This window comes from Cydia strobilella, chromosome 7 (assembly GCF_947568885.1).
Source record: "Cydia strobilella chromosome 7, ilCydStro3.1, whole genome shotgun sequence".
In the NCBI taxonomy this organism is placed as follows: Eukaryota; Metazoa; Arthropoda; class Insecta; order Lepidoptera; family Tortricidae; genus Cydia; species Cydia strobilella.
Window position 1 is genome coordinate 2,324,102 of NC_086047.1, and position 18,328 is coordinate 2,342,429.

The following is an 18,328-nucleotide window of genomic DNA, read 5'->3' on the forward strand; positions in this document are numbered from 1 at the left end:
ACGGAACCCTTATAAGATCACTTTGTTGTCCGTCCGTCCGTCGGTCTGTCTGTCTGTCAAGACCCTTTTTCTCAGGATCGCGTGGAGGTATCAAGCTGGAATTTATATCAAATACTCAGGTCTACTGTCCCTGCTGCGGGCTGTGAAAAAATCAAACTTCTAAGCCAACGCAAACAAAAGATACAACCGTTTATGCCGCAAATTTCCGCAAATTTTCGACACTCGCAACTCGCAAGGGAATCAAAACCTACAAGGTACTTCCGGTGAACTCAGAATCTTGAAATTTGGTACGAAGCAACGTCTTATAGCACAGATAAAGAAAAATTGCGAAAACCGTAAATTTTTAGTTACATCATATAATAAAAATATTTTTTTGTACGGAACCCTCGGTGCATGAGTCTGACTCGCACTTGGTCGGTAATTTTTCTGTTTAAGGCTGCCTTTTCACTGTGCTGAAATTGAGCGGAGGATAAGAGCCTTAAGACGAGACGCGCAGTAATCTACCAATAGCATTGGTTCTCTTCTCCGCTCCGCTGGATTACAACATTTACAACGAATGCTATTGGTTGAACTCCGCACGCCTCCTCTGATTTCCGCCTTAGTGGAAAGGTAGCTTAAATTAATTAATTGTGTTTACTACAGGGTTATCATCGAATCATTATTATTTCGCCATATACATTTTTAATGTAAATAATTCAATCAATCACTGAATATATTCATTCACTGTTAGTTTTAACTGTTTAGTCGGAAAGTTAAGAATAATGCCGCGGTTGTTTTGCCTCGGAGGAACTTCGAATGCAATTTTCTCTTACAATAACGCTAGGTTATGAAAGATGAACTTTAGACAAGTTAGGAGCAAACATGTAAAAGAACTTTCATGATTTTACTAGTATTATATTTCCCTTAGACTTGATAGTTTATAGTTAGATATTTATATGAAAACTAAAGTGCATAAGGCATTGTAAAGAGGCAAATTTGAAAACGACACGCAAAACTGACATCCTCAATTTTCATATTAACTATGTACTCTATGTAGTCAAATATTATCTGCCAAATATTAGTTGGGTGTCTGTTGACATAGGTAGACAGGTAGATAACGCCAACCTGAATATTGATAAGTTTTTAAGTTTTAATTTATTTTGCATTGTATGATATAATTAAGAAGTTCCGTTGACGAAAGTTGCAAAAACTGTCTTAAAAAATCTTAAAATTAAATTACACGCAGGTTTATGGCTACCAACTTAATATAGCGTTATTAACTTAAGCACAATCATAAAAATGAACTTTCACCTCACTATAGCGAGGAAAGTGCAACATCCACAGGCGTTAGATCATCTTCATCACTGAAATCACTAATTTTTTTACGATATTATAACAAAAAAAACTGGAAATTCTGTATTTTTACGTGAGAAGTTTTTAAGTAAAAATTTTGTTGACAATGTTGACATTCTGACGTATGAAATGTCAATGATGCGTTTTGAAATTGCATCGACTCAACTTGTACGTTCAGAATTATATTTAACATCATTATTAAAAAACAAACGTTTCTAATGGAACTTTAAGGTTTATGACATACAATCATTAAATAAAGCTAAATTTGGTATTTTTTATTAGATTCTCAAACCATTTGTTTAATGATAATTAATATCAAACGAATCATTATTATGAGCGTTTTACGTTTTGTTATCTGTCAAGCTACTTAAACACGCTCCATCCAAGGTCAAATTACTTTCCCCACTAGTGGATAAAATGCGTTTTTCCCCGCTTGTTTTAAAGGATAAAAGACAACTTTCCGAGCTAGTGAGGGGAAAATGAACAAGTATAAACAACTGTTTTAAAAACACACTAACCCAATAAAACACTTCAATTATTTTAGCTGCACGCCTCGTTTAAACAAGCATTCAATCTATTTTCCATCCGACATCGAAATATTGCCCGTGGATTAGCATTCGGGCGTGCATTTTGCATAAACATATCCATATCCATATGCGCATTCGGTAGTCTGTTAGGGCCCTGTTACAGGGACATGGCATGAAACCCGATAAAAACGTGAATAGACTACGCTTATATGTCGATTCATTATTTTTGATTATCGTCATAATGATACAGGTCTATCCTGATATCGAAACACTAAAAGTATTAACAATTGATCCGAAACGAAACAGAGGCATTGATGGCATTGATATTTCATGATAAAAAGAGTGGTAATTGAGATGTGACATTGCTTAATACATGTTTTACCCCAATATTTAAGACTGACAAAAACACTACAACATAAATTAATATCTTAGAATCACTGAATTTCCGTTGTTCAGGGTCTGTAGCTAAGATTCCAACTACCAAAGACTAAAATTATTTAAAGTAATGCGAGCGAAAAGTCACGTGATGAATGGAAATAACATTATTTAAATTTCGATTGGCATTTTAAATATATTAATAACGGTTCACTCACGTGTTTTAAGTCGAAAACGCTCACACGTGAGTGACCCGTTATTAATATATTTAATATGTCTGTGTCTCACGGAAGTTTTGTTATTAAAATTCGATTGGCATTTTTTATAAAATATTATAACTTGGCTACACTAATTGTTTTAAGGTGTAGCTGTGCCTTTATTTGTTTTATTGTTAGTCTATTTTCCCGAGAGCCGACTGAAATTGATGCAACAATAAAACGCACGGTAGGCCCAATGCGATCATTGGTGTATTTTTATTGTATATTTTATAGTAATACTCTACTGTTATTAGAAAAACTGTAGCTGATGAGGGAAATGGCCATGCAAATACTTTTAAACCATCGATTTTTATATAAGTAAATATAAGAATATAAGTAAATATGGAAATGTTGCCAGCATCTTTGATTTAGCCCATTTCGATTTAGATTTTTAGTTTTAATTAGGTAAAGTTTTATAACAAAAAAGTAACTGTGTGGTTTAATGAAACCACGATGCAAGTGAAATTTTTTCGGATTGTAGATACGCATTTTACTGAAAATTGAAAATTAAGAAAAGTAATTCAGCTACTCAACATTGCTTTCCTTTAATTCATTCGCTTACTTATCACACGGGAGTCGATCGCGCGATTTTTAGTTTTAATTGGGTAAAGTTTTATAACAAAAAAGTAATTGTGTGGTTTAATGAAACCACGATGCAAGTGAAACTTTTTTCGGATTGTAGATTCGCATTTAACTAAAAATTGAAAATTAAGATAAGTAATTCAGCTACTCAACGTTGCTTCGCTTTAATTCATTCGCTTACTTATCACACTTGAGTCGATCGCGCGATTTTTAGTTTTAATTGGGTAGTTTTATAACAAAAAAGTAATTGTGTGGTGTAATGAAACCACGATGCAAGTGAAACTTTTTTCGGATTGTAGATACGCATTTTACTGAGAATTGAAAATTAAGATAATTCAGCTACTTAACATTGCTTCGCTTTAATTCATTCGCTTACTTATCAGACGCGAGTCAAGGGCTAAAGAAACCGGTATAAATAAGCTCTCCGATTATGCTTAGGTTGTTACGGATCTCACGGTCATGTTACACTGGCGTTTTCGAGATGTCTTAAATTTCTATAAGTAAATTTTGATGTTAGTCTAAAAACAAAAACTATTTATCCTTTTTTTTATTATGGATATTTGGACTCCAGTTGGCTTTGGATCTATTTTGAAAAGTAAACATTGGGCTTGAAATACTATCCCGGCAATAGTTTTGGTTTTGCTGAATATTTGTTTGTCAATTTTAACATTCACTTAACTTTCAATTAGGTTTTTGTCCTAATAATTTGATTTTCGTATAATATTTGTCATAATAGTAAGATAACTACACTGTATAAAAGGCTTCAAATGGATTTTCCCTCATTTATGTATTTTGAGCAAAAGGAAGTCTTTAAATAATAAATAACAAAAATTCTGTAAATATGTATTTGCTTATTCTGGCCAAATTATTTTCTTTAATAATATTACTAGAATTAGCATCAACTGTTTGAGATGAAAATAAGTGGATTTACCCAAAATAAGATTCAACGAAGGACATATATTATCCTCGGCGATTAACTCTATCATAAAGGCAGCACAAGTCAAGAAAAGGAGCTTATATTTCAAAAGCATTCCCTTTCTATTACATAAAGTGAATTTGTCCAACCAGCTCGTATTCAGGTATCTAATGTATCGAGTCGCTTTAGCAAATGTCCCGTGACGGGAGTCCGCATTCAGCGGCCATTATGGAGAGATTAATGACGTCATCATGTCTGTTGGGGTGTCATTCTCCTCACTTACATACTTAGCGTATCGTTTCAGACTAACGAGCTTACGCGGTTATTACTTACGCACGCTGCTCCGGTGCACGCAGCGTTAAAGGTGATGTTCGGATTCAGACTGCACCAGCATTACTGCTCCACCACCATCACACACAATGTGAAGACCGCCTGAAGCCTGATTTTCTGATGATAATAAATAAAAACTGTGAACACTTCTAGTACAAGCACTGATTGCTTGCAGGGTGCAATGCGATGGACGTCAGTAATGATCGTTTCGTTGTCGTTGTGTCGTTGTTGTGTGTTTGATAGTCCAGAATTAGCCATCAGAAAAATACTAAAACCAGCTTAATATGTTGTGGCAACGCACGACTGGTCTTATTTTGGGTTCCGTACCTAAAAAATTAAAACGGGACCCTATTACTAAAACACCACTGTCCGTCTGTCTGTCTGTCCGTCGAATCGTGATAGCTAGATAGTTGAAATTTTCACAGGTGATGTATTTCTATTATAAAATGATAGTGAGGCTCCCATACAACAAACGTGATTTTTTTGCCGTTTTTTTGCGTAATGGCACTGAACCCTTAGTGCGCGAGTCCGACTCTCACTTGGCCGGTTTTTTTCGATATCCTTGGGCTAGGTCTAATATGAGATTTAGCAAATTGTGAAAACAGTGAATATTAACAACTTTCTGTCATCTTTTGATGAAGCTTTGTTCTCTTCTTCTTTTGTCGCGACGTTTTCTCATCTACTTGGGGTCGGCCCTCCTTATCCTTCTCTTCCACTGTGCTCGGTCTTGATCAGTGCAGGCGTCCAATCCTAATTGTTTTAGGTCTTTCTCGACCGTCGTAAGCCAAGTGGCGTTTGTTCTCGGTAAGCAATATAAAGAACATCGTAGCGGGCACAATCGCTGTGATTGTGAGCCACGGTTACGCGTTGGTCAATTTGCTGGTTATGGTGACCGCTCCAGCGTTGATGGGTCGCTGACAATGTTGAGTGGAACATTTGGATTTCGAGGGGACATTTTATATTCACTATGACGTATTTGCCTTCATGATGATTTACCTTCATCGATCATCTTGTCTCGGTTTTATTGGGATTTATCAGCTCCTATAACGTTATCCTTAATAGAAAAACTACTGGTAAATATTATTTTTATTTCCTAAATAGGTACGTAAACAGGCTGGTTAAAAAATAAGTGCATTCCCGTTGCCAGGGAGGTTTTGGGATTATACTGGGCAACTTTTACTATGGGACCAACCAAGAAATCGCGAAAAAAAAATTTACCCTCCCATAGAAAATGGACCTGCCAAAATGTATGAAACAATTTTTTTTTTCGCGATTTCGGGGTTTGTTCCCTAGTAAAAGTTGCTCAGTGTAATCCTAAAACCTCCCTGGCAACGGGAGTGCACTTATTTTTTAGCCATTCTGTATAATATGTTCTGAAAACCTTATAGCTACCGAGTAGAAGGTCAAACTTGCGGCGTCCAGTAAAAACATTTCCTACGTCAGTATTTCCGGGAATAGGAAACATTGACAAATTTTAATCGATATAAATAATGTTAAATGTTTAACCCTTTCTTGTATTCATATATAATTTTTAGATTACTTTTAATTTTCTCAGCTCCTTAGATGCAAACACAGCTTATTACTGTAACAGGCCGTTTTCCTAACGCCATCTGCTAACCCCATCTTGATGATAATAAAGCACCTAATAATACCGGCAGACAATGATTCGAGCAAAAGTAACATTTAACATTTAAATGTCAAATTTTTCTCCTCCCGTTACCTGCAAGGACACGCTAAGAATAATAAAGGTACAGAAATTTATATTTTATGGTAGAGAGGACAAAGTCGGCAAGTTTACGGTGGCAGAGAGTCGTTTTGAGACGTACAAAGAATAAATTCAAGCGTCTGAGAAACACGAACGACAACAGCAGACACTCAAAAGGCGTGTGATAAGCTTTTCCGAAGTTAAAGTGAAGAATTATGTGCACTCTCTAGAACGCAGGGCTCCTCTGAATCATGACGTTGGGAGAATTGAATGAGATCCGTATTTTATACGTGAGGCAAGGAAAAAACGTAGGGCGCTTTCTGACTTGTTGTGTATTGTGTAAGAGACATAAGAAGGTAACTAACGCAATATTATAGTTTTTATATACACGGAAACTTGACTGTATGACATCAAAATCAGTGATTTGTTAAGATTAGTGGAATTAGTTGAGTTAGTGGAAACAGTTTTCTCCCGAAATGGAAATTGTATGAAAAAGTGTCCATTGTCAGTAGCTATTCTGCCCTCTTAATATCTATTGTCAAGTCAAACTGTGTGGATAAATCAAAACATATCGCCTTATGACATGTGTATGTTAATGTTTCAGGACTTTTTGAATTCAGACGGTAGATCTAGCTGTCCTTCTCACTCGATAATTTTGAAATTCTATCCTTTTCTTTGAAATGTCCGTGAATTTTTATACTAACTGCCAGAAGTTATATTACCTATAGTCCCAGGCCAAACATGTATAGGAGCGTAACATTTGCTTGGCAATGGATAATTAAAGAAGCCATACAAAACTCCGTTTTCTTGCAAATTATGCTTTCCAGAAAATTGATATTGGCACATTCCGTGAGAAACCTCACATGTCCGCCACATTTACTTAGACTTTGCTTTGAACGAATGAATAAAGTGTCACGAAGGCACGAATCACTAATTGAATGATGCTATTTTAACCGTAAAATACACTAAAGAAAAAGTGACCAAGTCCATCGGTGGCCGAGGCGGGAATCGAATCCGCGTCTTCAGCTTACGCGGCTAACATCCTGACCACTAGACCACCCGCCGTCAGCAGGACAGGGGGTAGTCCACTCTTAATGTATCTTATTATTCCAGACTAATAATGTGTAGAGAAAAAAAAGAAATTTCACCTGAATATTGTTTGAATTACACCATGGGCCGAGCCACGGCCGAGCACATATCATCTGGGATGATTGATAAGCGGCGCACACGCGAGCTTGCTTTCTATTCAATTTATCTTGGGAAGTTTGCTAACAACGCCGGCCGGGTGTGACGTTAACGGTCTACTAGTAGAGGCTTGAGACAATACAGTGAAAGAAATGATTGCATAACAGTAACAAAATATTTTGTTACTACTCATCCAAAAATGGAGACTTGCGAACTACGTGTTACACCAGCCAACAGGTTGGTTTGTTACAACGAAATCAGTCGTAAGATATTGATAAAAATTCATTTCCTTATAACTTAAGTTAAGTAATTTTCTGAATACCTCAACGAGTTCTGCTGCGTTAATTATTTTTCTCAGTGTAACGCCCGTTATAGTACAATTTGGAGAGCAAATTTAACTTATTATTGTCCTCACTGCATTGAAAAAAAAAAAACTATTAGTGCCGACATCAGAACAAAATTGCTATGCGCTTATATGACCACAAGTGAAACAACACTCCAAAATATTTGCCACCCTGGAATACTTTTACATCTAGTGATAAAATCTCACCAGTCGCGATCAAGAGTATCTGTTACGGTATATTGTTGCGTGTATTGTGTATTGTTCTCTATATAGAAACATAATATATCTCTTTTTGTTTAGCTGTTATATATCAGCAGAGAGAGTATCAGCGAAGCAAGTGGCACCTAACGGGAAGTGGCGAGAGAAAAAAGAGTTAAGCTGTTAGAGAATGATTCATACTTTTTGTTGGTACCACCAACATTTTCCAACCATATTCGTTCAGTTTGTTTGTGTTATCAATATTATCATACCTACTCGGTTCGAATTTTTGCGAATGATTAAAGTTTTTAAAAAAAATACCAGTTTTTTTTTTCATTTTCTTTGAATAGCCACGTTTACATTAAAAACTAATTATGGAAAGTAGTCCGCTTCAGAAAATGTAATGTAAATGTAAATTTTATTGTTAATATTTTATATTAAAAGTAAATTAATATATGATAATAGGTAAATAAAATTTTAAATGCACTATACACTAAAAAATGCATTCTAACAAAATGCACTAGTATAAAATCTTAATGTTAGATAAATGAATCGTAACACCTGAAAATCAGAAATACTACTATTATATCACTATAGACTATTAGATAATATATAAGATATAGTTATAAGGTTGCTATGCCCTTAACAGTAATGCCTGGCACTTTGTAAATAACAACATGATGCAATAAATATACTGAATACTGAGAGCTGTACATACATATTTATTTACCTACTAAAATATACCTTTATACCTTTTTTGTTTGACATGTATTCCATTATTTATTTAGTTTAAATTTGACGGTAATTTTCCAATAATTGTTAGTTTTTCATAATTTGTATTGTTTTTGATTTCTCATTGTTAACATTTAATAATATATGTTTGCATGCCGAATAATTGACGATTATAATATAAATTCATATAGATTAGTGTAAGAATAATTTATACTGTAATTTATCATTATGAAAGAAATAAACTAAACTAATAGCATGTAGTTGTGTCCCGAACTATTTACATAAACTTCAAAGTACTCCACATGAACGCTTTTATTCTAAACTTCAACGCAATCTAGTCCCAAACTACAGAACTCATTTTTGAGGCCGTTTCAGGCGCGCTAACCTCCAACTCCAGAACAATACTGGCTTCTACTCTCAAAAGGTCTTAAGAGGTTTTAATTTACAAGCGACTTACGCCCTTATAATAAGGAAGGTATAATATGTACAACTGCGTAGCGAACCGAAGCTATCAAAGTTTATAACTTTATCTAATACAGTGCTACATGCAAACGTTGGCGAAGTTCGTGCAGTGAGCACAGACAGGACTTGGCCCAACGAATGGTGTACGGAATACATTTAGAGAAATTGTCTCTCAAATTATTGTAAGGAGGGTTACTGCAGTTGGTGAAATACTAAACAGTCAAGGGCTGTTAAGAGTTAAGCAAGCTCGGCCGAATTTCACCTTCCCGTACTAACGGAGTTTCGTTCTCATTTTAAAACTACGTGTTGAATTGTAATGAAACTTTGCATATACAATGACATGAGGTATATCTATGCCTGATAGCTCCAGCTTATGAAACAATCAAAATAGAGCAAAAACAAGTTTTGTGTGAAAAAAATTAATTCGCTGTATTCTTTTAACTATTGTATCTGAAGCTTATAAACAAATTACAGGAATAGATATACCTTATCTAATTGTAAGTACAAAGTTTCAGAGCAATCTAGCTAGTCGTTTTAAAATGCGAGCGTAATTACGTTTGTATGGAGAACCGAGCTTGTTGCGGACTCTTAACGAAACAAAAGTGTTTAAGTGAGTTAAAATATGGGTAGGTTAAATCAGCAATTCAATTTTGAGACATCTGTAACTGTTATCGAGCTAGAAACAACGGTGTTTAGCTTCGTCCCACCGTCCGCTGGTCCCTCAATACGAGTCCTTGCCTCAAAACGATTATAAATACCGAAATATTAAAGTTGTTTCAACTTACTTACCTTTGTGTTAACTCACCTCGGTTTTCCCTACTCAAGTTTCTGTCTTTCATCATCATCATCATCATGTCAGCCGATAGACGTCCACTGCTGGACATAGGCCTCCCCCAAGGCTCGCCACTCCAACCTATCCTGTGCCGCTTGCAACCACCGAATTCCCGCGACCTTCACCAGGTCGTCGCTCCATCTCGTTGGAGGCCTACCGGCAGTTCGTCTTCCGGTACGCGGACGCCACTCCAGAACCTTTCGGCCCCACCGGCCATCAGTTCTGCGAGCAATGTGCCCCGCCCACTGCCACTTAAGGTTTGCAATTCTGCGAGTTATGTCGGTGACCCTAGTTCTACTGCGGATATCATCATTTCTGACTCTATCACGCAGAGAAACCCTTAGACCTTGAGCCTTCTTATGAGGCCCATCGTTAGCGCCCACGTCTCAGATCCGTATGTCATCACTGGCAACACACACTGGTCAAAGACTTTTGACTTAAGACACTGCGGCATTAAATACAAATACATCGATAAAATGTCGATATAGACGATTACTTAATATCGCGTGAACAAAAGCACACAGCACTATTATAACAAGTTTTATAATCGTAGTTGGAGAACGCGTAGCTCAAAGGTATTGTTAAACAAACAAGACGCGTCATGTCAGTTACTCAAGTGAGCACATTTTACAATAATTAATAAGAATAGTACATTTTACAACTAGTGTGAAAAGACATTTCACACGTGTTGTAAACGACGTTTTTTAATACAATTGCGAAAAAATAATAAATTAATATATCATTAGTAGAATCATACCACCAAACCAAACCAAAACCAAAAGTACCTATACAGCCCGCGATACTTGAGCTGCCGCAGCCCGCGATACCTTCATACTCGTGCGCGCCCCGGCCGCGGCCGCCGCGGGCCCGGCGCGGGTTGGTCAACGACACCTCCTCATAACTCATGAGGCCCTGGTACCTGCTCCGCGCTAAATTACATTTTAACTGCGTTTCGAAAGTATAGTTTGGAACTAAAAAGTAAAAAGCACTAGTTCGAGAAATTGCGCTTCTCGCACGTTACGCAGCCACAAAAAGTACCACTTTTTGAGCAACTGTATTAAAAAAGTTATATTAACACCAAAATGATTTCAATAGCGGACTCAAAACGAGTTCTCACTTACTTAAAATACGAAACTTGAAACATTTAGCCTTTCAAGACGCACGCTCGCGTTAACAAGTGCCAAGTGTAATTTATATAAATTAACTTAAGTATGATCTACCGCTGCGTTGCGAAATCTGGAATGAGATGGATGTTTGAACAGGTTTTGGTTTAACAGAAGCATAGACTTATATTGACCGGGATATAGACCGTGATTACCTTTTGTATTATTTTGGTTTAAACTGTCAAATGTGTGGAATCCTGTGATTTGTTTGTGTAAAAAACCAGTGATATCCGAATCAAACACGCGTAGTGACACCGTGAGTGTAGTGTGTTTGGACAGACCAACGAGTGTGAACGCGACCGGACCAACAAGTGTGAATGCGACCGTTGGTAACGTTGAAAGTGAACGCAGCCGACGCGCAAGAATGAGGGTAGACAGAGCGCTGTCTACACAACTTTGACACCCACCCGCTATCTTCAGTCACCCGTGAACATAATGCATGTAACTGCGTCGAAATATCGGGAGCTCACAAATAATACAAAAGGTTATCACGGTCTATATCCCGGTCAATATAAGTCTAGTGAAACTAACCGTGAATCATTCAAAACTCTAACAGAAGCATCTTTGATTTTGTTTGATATTTTATAGTTAGTATTTTCCTTGTGTAGCGGAGTTTTACTCCAAGGGGGATGTAATGATAACCTCGCTACATGGATCTCTACGAATACAAAGCACAGTATAAAATAGCTATTGCACTGACCAGGAATCAACACTCGATGGGCGCACAATTCCATCTACTCTCAATCTCATATCTCTTATTCTCTTGTTATGAATGTAACCTCAACACTCTCAGGGAGATTAGAAGGGCCCCAAGTCCCGTGGCTTGTATCAGTGGATGCACGGCACAACTGAATCTCGACAAGAGAACTCATCGTGCATCCCGCATTTCATAGGTATACTCTTCTCAACCTCATGCGATGAGTACTGAGGTGGGAACCATGTGGTCCCCGACGAGCCTCCACAACAACCCCTACAGCTCATCCATCAGCCTCCATAAGAAACCTCCAGTAACTCAAACCGATAACCTCCAGCCACCTCACTTGTTACATTCAAACTCGAGCTACACACAAAGAATAACAATTCTTTAACTCAGCTCTATCTCAAGCATATCTCAAGTCTCTCTCGTTAATTCAAGGTCACTGCAATATCTATATATCACAAAATATAGATATGTTTCGCTTACCAAGAGTCTCCTGTACCTGAATGCACTCACGACACCACGTGTTACGTACCAGCATTCAGACGACCTTTCTCAACTTGTCTCCACTCGCTCCCGCCATCTTGCTCTGCTCGTCACCTATAACACTGGCCGACCTCGATCGCCAGTGTTACCAGTGAAAAGTACGCTAAAAGTGACAGATAGGATACATACCACAATAACAGACTTCGCGATCTCCGCGACACTCCCGAGGGCGAAAAAATTACATAAGTAGCGTCATTAGCTGACGCGTCCATTCGGCTATTCGTTCTCTAGCCCAAATGGCAGCGTTCCGCCTTACTCTTGTCGCCTCCTCTGGCCGTTCTTCCATAACTCTTGGCTCTCTCATTTCTGCCTCGTATGTATCAGCAGCGGGAGCTTGCTCAGTTTGCGTAGGACTACTTTCAGAATCTAACACAGAAACTTCTTTCTCGGTTGCCGATTCAGTAGGGATTGTTAGCTCATCAATTTCCATCTCGGGCTCGGGTGACACTATCGTTTCTGATACTCTTATGGGTTCCATAGTTTCAACCATCTCCATGTGCTCATTTGGTGTCTCTGCCATCTCGTTTTCTTGTAATGGTAGTTGTGCATAGTCTATTGGGCCGTATGTCTCAGACTCTAACGGATACAGATGGGCTATGGATCTCGTAAACTCTGTATTCCCAACTACCACTTTGGCTGCTCGGCATTCACCATCACGGCTTCGGATTAAACTTGAGATTCTACCAACCTTCCAATTGATTCTATTTTTGGAATCGTTCTTAATTTGTACAATGTCACCGACTTCAGGCGACTTCTTTGAAATCACTCGCTGTTGTTTATGAGAATGGCTGAATCTTTCCCGCAGACTCGGTAGGTACTGATTGGTGAACATCTCTTTATACTCGTTAAGAATCCTCTGACCTCTCTTCCAGCCTTCAACCAAGTCGACTTTAGTATTGGTGCCTTGTGAGGTGCCCTCACCAAGTTCTGGGTTTATTTCTAGACACTGACCTAGAGACAGAAAATCAGCTGGTCGTAGCACTCCCTCTGGGTCAGAACCCACTACAGTCAAAGGTCTTGTGTTCAATACAGCCTCAATCTCCTTTACTACTGTATGCATTTGACCGTCTGTTAATAAATGCTTATCAAGTGTGCGCTTTAAACAATGCTTTACCAGTGCAACTAATCTTTCGTAAAAGCCGCCTTGCCAGGGTGCAAGCTGCGTGATGAATTTCCACTTGATGTGTTTCTCCTGGCAGTATGAATGGATTAGTACTTCACTTGTTAGCTTGAACTGTAGTGCATTGTCAGATATCAATACTTTAGGTGATCCTCTAGCCGCCACGAACCGGCGTATCGCTAGCAAGCACTCCTCAGCCGTCAAAGCCTTGACCAACTCCAAATGTACAGCACGAACTGATAGACATGTCATAAGACAAATCCATCGTTTTTCTCTGCCAGTATTTGTTTCCACTAATACTGGACCCAGGTAGTCTAATCCAGTAAAGGTAAATGGAGAGCTATAATTAACCCTTTCACTGGGTAGTGCAGGTGGTGGTGGCAGTTTGTAAGGACCTCCAGAATACTTCTCACACTGCGAACATCTCTTCAGAGCTTTCTGTACTTGGGCTCGCCCATGAGGGATCCAATACTTTTCGCGTAATATACTTAGCGTGTGTGGGACCCCAACATGGTAGTTGTCTCTATGCGTCTTAAGTATTATCTGGGTTGTGAAGGGTGATTTCTTCGGAATCAGAATGGGATATCTCTTATCATAGGATAAATTAGCATTTGCGAATCTTCCTTTACATCTTAAGATCCCATCTTCGTCTACAAAGATACCTAAGTTCCGTGACAAACTAGTCACCTTTCCTGAAACTTCTTCTGAAAAGAATTTTTCTTGCAACTTCTTTATCTCAGTCACTGTCTCTTCACACTTTTCTTCATCTGAGGGGTTTTGCATAGAATCCAAACTTTCATGAAGTGTAGTGGCTGCAGGAATAGCCTCCATTTCAGAAAGGTTAAGATCATTATCTTGGTCTTCATAGCCTTTAATTGTCATCTCTGGACCATCCACCGTGTCCAGAGCCCTCCCGGCCAAGCACATTTCTTCTTTCCTCTGCTCCTTAGGCCAATCACTTTGCTCTTTTAGAAGAAAATCTGGACCATGGAGCCATAGATCCTGTTTATGATGCCACAATTCTGGTCTGGTAGCTATGTCTGCAGGGTTTTCTTTTGAGTTGACATAGCGCAACTCTGCACCTAAGCTGTCCTTAATTTGCTTGATCTCATTGACTCGTCTCGATACAAATGGTGGAAGTAGTCTACTTGATTTGATCCAAGCTATGACAACTTGACTATCCGTCCACAAATATATCTTGCATATATTTAGGTCTATGTGGCTTTTAACATACCTCAGAAGTCTACTTCCTATCAGATACCCTAGCAATTCAAGTCTAGGAATTTTGAGATCACTCTTGTCTTCTGCTGGTGTTACTCTACATTTTGACATGAGAAAAGAAGTTGATACTTACTTTTCAGTTATGACTCGCAGATAAACGACTGCTGCATATGCATTCATAGATGCGTCAGTGAAGCAATGTAGTTCATACTTCGTGCATTCTGACTTTGATCCACTTGCGACATGTCTTGGCAGTTCTACATTCTTAACAACTTTTAAATTCTCAATTATGCTCCTCCATGATGTCGACAAGTCTTCAGGCAGAATCTCATCCCATTTAAACTTTCTAGTGCAAATCTCCTGGAACAAGAGTTTTCCTGGTAGCATGAGCGGTGATACAAAGCCGCATGGATCATACAGACGTGCCAGCACTCTCAAGACTCCTTTCTTTGTAATGCCTCTGTCTGTGATCTCGCTCTCAAAGGTTTCGTTATTCATTTTGAGCCGTAGAGTGTCATTTTCCAAATTCCATACCAAACCGAGGATCTTCATTTCACTTTCCTGTTTAGCTCTCTTTTGCTTGGGAATTTTGTCTACAAAATCTTTGTCATTAGACATCCAGTCTCGTATGTTCATTCCTAATTCTTTAAATGAGTTTGTTGTTTGAGCATACAAATTGAGAGCCTCTTCTCTTGATTGAACTGACGTCACTAAATTGTCTACATAACATTTATCTGCTATCACTGGAAGAAGACTTTTGTTAGTCCTTGAAATGTGATATCGAATTGTTGCCGCTAAGAGGAAAGGGCTTGATATTACTCCAAAAGGCACTCTGCAGAACCTATATTGCATGATATTGTCTTCAGTCAGTTCCTTATTCAAATCTTTGACCCAGAGAAACCTGGTTACATCCCTGTCCTCTTCTTGTAGACCAACTTGAAGAAAAGCCTTTTCAACATCGGCGGTGATAGCAATTTTCCCAATTCTAAATTTCAGTATCAATCCTGTAAGGTCTTCCAGCATGTTCGGACCTCTGTATAAGCACTCATTCAAGCTTTTCTCGTTTTTAAGCTTAGCTGAAGCATCATAGACTAGCCGACCCTTTTTACCCTTCTGTTGAACCATATGAAAGGGCAGATAGTGAACTGGATGGTCACCAGGAATGGTAGGATCCACGACTTCTATTATGTTAGCTTCAAGCTGTTCCTTTAAAATTTTCTCATACTCCGTCATGACTTCTTTATTTGATCTTCGTAATACACCCTTTAATCTTCCAAAGGCAAGTCCAAAATTAGTAGGCAATTTTGGAGGATACTCTATCCACGGCCACTTGACCTGGTACCTTCCTTCACTGTATTTGACAGTCTCGTTAAAGTGCTGAACGGCTTCTTCCTCACATGTAGTTTTTGGAGAATCACATATCCCGATGCTCTCAAGTGACCATAAAAATTTGACATCTATGGTACGCAGAGGAAGATCTGGTTCTGTAAAATAGTCTTGATTAATTTCATGGCACTGGCAATATGTGGCCACTGATAGAGTGTCCCCTTCCTTGTTGTCAGTAGCACTTCCTGCGAGGAACCAACCAAAATCAGAATCAACTAGGAAAGTATCATTTCCCAAATCAACACTCTTCCTGATAAATGAGAAGTATAAATCATTTCCAATCAACAAATCGATGCCTGCGCCAGTAGAAGCATCGTCCGCCAAGATGTCTATCATTGGTGACTCTACCTTAGCCATGGGTACCTCTGCGGTGATGTATGGAACTATATTCACTCTAATCAGTCTTTCAACATTACGTTTACTCACTACAGTTATTGTTGCATATGGGCAAAACATTTCTCTAGGCTTTTCTGATCCAAATGTATAAATCATCAAACAATCTTCTCCATCAGGTTTAATTCGTAATAATTTTGCTATTCTGTTTGTAATATAAGTTCGTTGACTTCCAGAATCAAGTAAAAGTCTAACGCTCAGACTTCTCCCCTCCGCTGTCCTTACTTGGGTTACTGCCGTCTGTAAGAAATTAGATGGCTTATTTAACTGTACATTGACTGAAGTTATGTTTGAAAGAACCATATCACCATCCTTACCCTTCTGCACCTTCTGTCGGCAAAGTGCTCTATTATGCATTCTAGAGCAATGTACACATTTCCTCCTTCTTGTGCACTTAGAGGCACGGTGTCCTATTTGGAAGCACACATAACACCTATCTTTCAGCTTGCCAATCCTCTCCTTATATGTGTTAAATTTGGTACAATCCTCGCTGTAATGTTCTTCATTGCAAAATATGCACATTCTCTTAGGGCGTTTCCTATTAGGTTGAGCTGAAATTGCCTCTCTCTTTTGTTGCCATTTCCTTTTCCTTACAGCTCCAATTTGCAGTGTTGCTGTTGAAGTAGGTGTACTCATCTCCGTTGTGTCATTGGATTTTACCGGAATCACAGAACTCTTCATGTTTGTAACAACTGAACTCTCCATGGCTGTTATTACGGCATCCAAAGCCTTTCGGACTGCATCAAAGGAATCATCGGTTGACATAAGCCACACTTGGTATACCACTCTTGATGGAAATTTATTAAGTACAATAACTCTAAGGTAACTAGCATCAACTTTCTCCCCTAGAGCTTCTAATACCCTCAGGTGCTTCTCTATAATGTTCAGAGTGCGCCTACAATCTTCAGGTGAATCCTTCGCTACAGCCAGATTTTGCAAAGCATCATTGTGAGCATCGATGACCTTTGTAGGTTTACCAAAGCGGCTATTGAGAATGTCTACCGCAATCGGATAGTTGATGTTAGTAGTTTCCAGACCCTCAACTGCTTGAAGGGCTGGTCCCTCCAATGACGCTAGCAAGTATGAAAGCTTCTCAACGTTGGCAATGTCCTTACTATCAACATTAGCCGCGAATTTATCCCAAAAACTGTTCCATTTTAGAATGTCACCATTATATTTCCCTAACTCTAATTTAGGTAGACGCGTTCTATGATTGTTTTCTCCCTCATGGCAGTATAGTTTTATCGCAATTTCTAATTCGGTAAGCGTGTCCTCCGCTTTTACTTGCATATCTCGACATTCATTGCAGAAATCTTCTTTTATGTTCGTTGCGCCAGACAAATATCTATTTAAATCTGTTGTGAGTGATAACAATCTACTATTAACATTAATTTTCACAGCAATTATCCTGTCCCTTGCTACACCAGTCTCAATGCTGTTAAGGGCCTCTGTGGCTCCCTTTAACGCTTCTGTTAGCCTTTCTAGGCGCAATTGTAACGTGGAAAGCAGAAAGTCCATTTTGTACGCAATGCAAGCTACCGATATACTTCATATGCTTCTAAATCTTATGTGAATCTTGCATTTTGCTTGATGCTAATCTGCAATGAAATGCGTTCACTTGAAGTAGTTTAAGTACCATAAAAGTTTGTTAGTTTTACATGAAATTGTAACTACCAAATTACTTCATAATGGAGTCGCCTTAAAACTATTACTTACAACGGCTTATTTAGCAGTCCACTTCAACACTTTGGCACTCTTTAATTAAGTAATTGCACTTCTATTCAATTGTATATTTCTAACACAAAAGTTTTTTCACAACCGGCGAAAGAAAAAACGGGTAAGTTTGCAAAAGTAAAACCATAGACTAACTTGAAACTTCTAGAGTTTCTAGACTTCACTTAAACCTCCTCTACACGACGCGACCGCTCGATCTGTCATACCAAACGGTTCCGTTCCAAACACAATAAATATTCCGTAACGTAAATAATGACCGTAGGGAAAATAATACAACAAGTAAATGTTTCAA

The 18,328-nt window shown here is 38.4% G+C and overlaps 1 protein-coding gene and 1 long non-coding RNA gene across 2 annotated transcripts in view; both read right to left on the reverse strand.

Moving 5' to 3' along the window:
• LOC134742924 (uncharacterized) overlaps nucleotides 1-18,328 on the reverse strand; it is a 204,070-nt gene that overhangs the window by 176,197 nt on the left and 9,545 nt on the right. The window lies entirely within an intron of this gene.
• Nucleotides 14,653-18,077, reverse strand: LOC134742740 (uncharacterized). The gene is made up of 2 exons (XM_063675928.1): nucleotides 18,019-18,077; nucleotides 14,653-17,900 (listed from the first exon to the last, which is right to left on the reverse strand). The coding sequence occupies exon 2, from the start codon at nucleotides 17,818-17,820 to the stop codon at nucleotides 14,653-14,655; it is 3,168 nt and encodes a 1,055-aa protein (XP_063531998.1). The 5' UTR covers nucleotides 17,821-17,900; nucleotides 18,019-18,077.

Coding starts and splice junctions, on each gene's coding strand:
- LOC134742740 (XM_063675928.1), bottom strand. CDS start 17,820: ATGGACTTTCTGCTTTCCACGTTACAATTGCGCCTAGAAAGGCTAACA.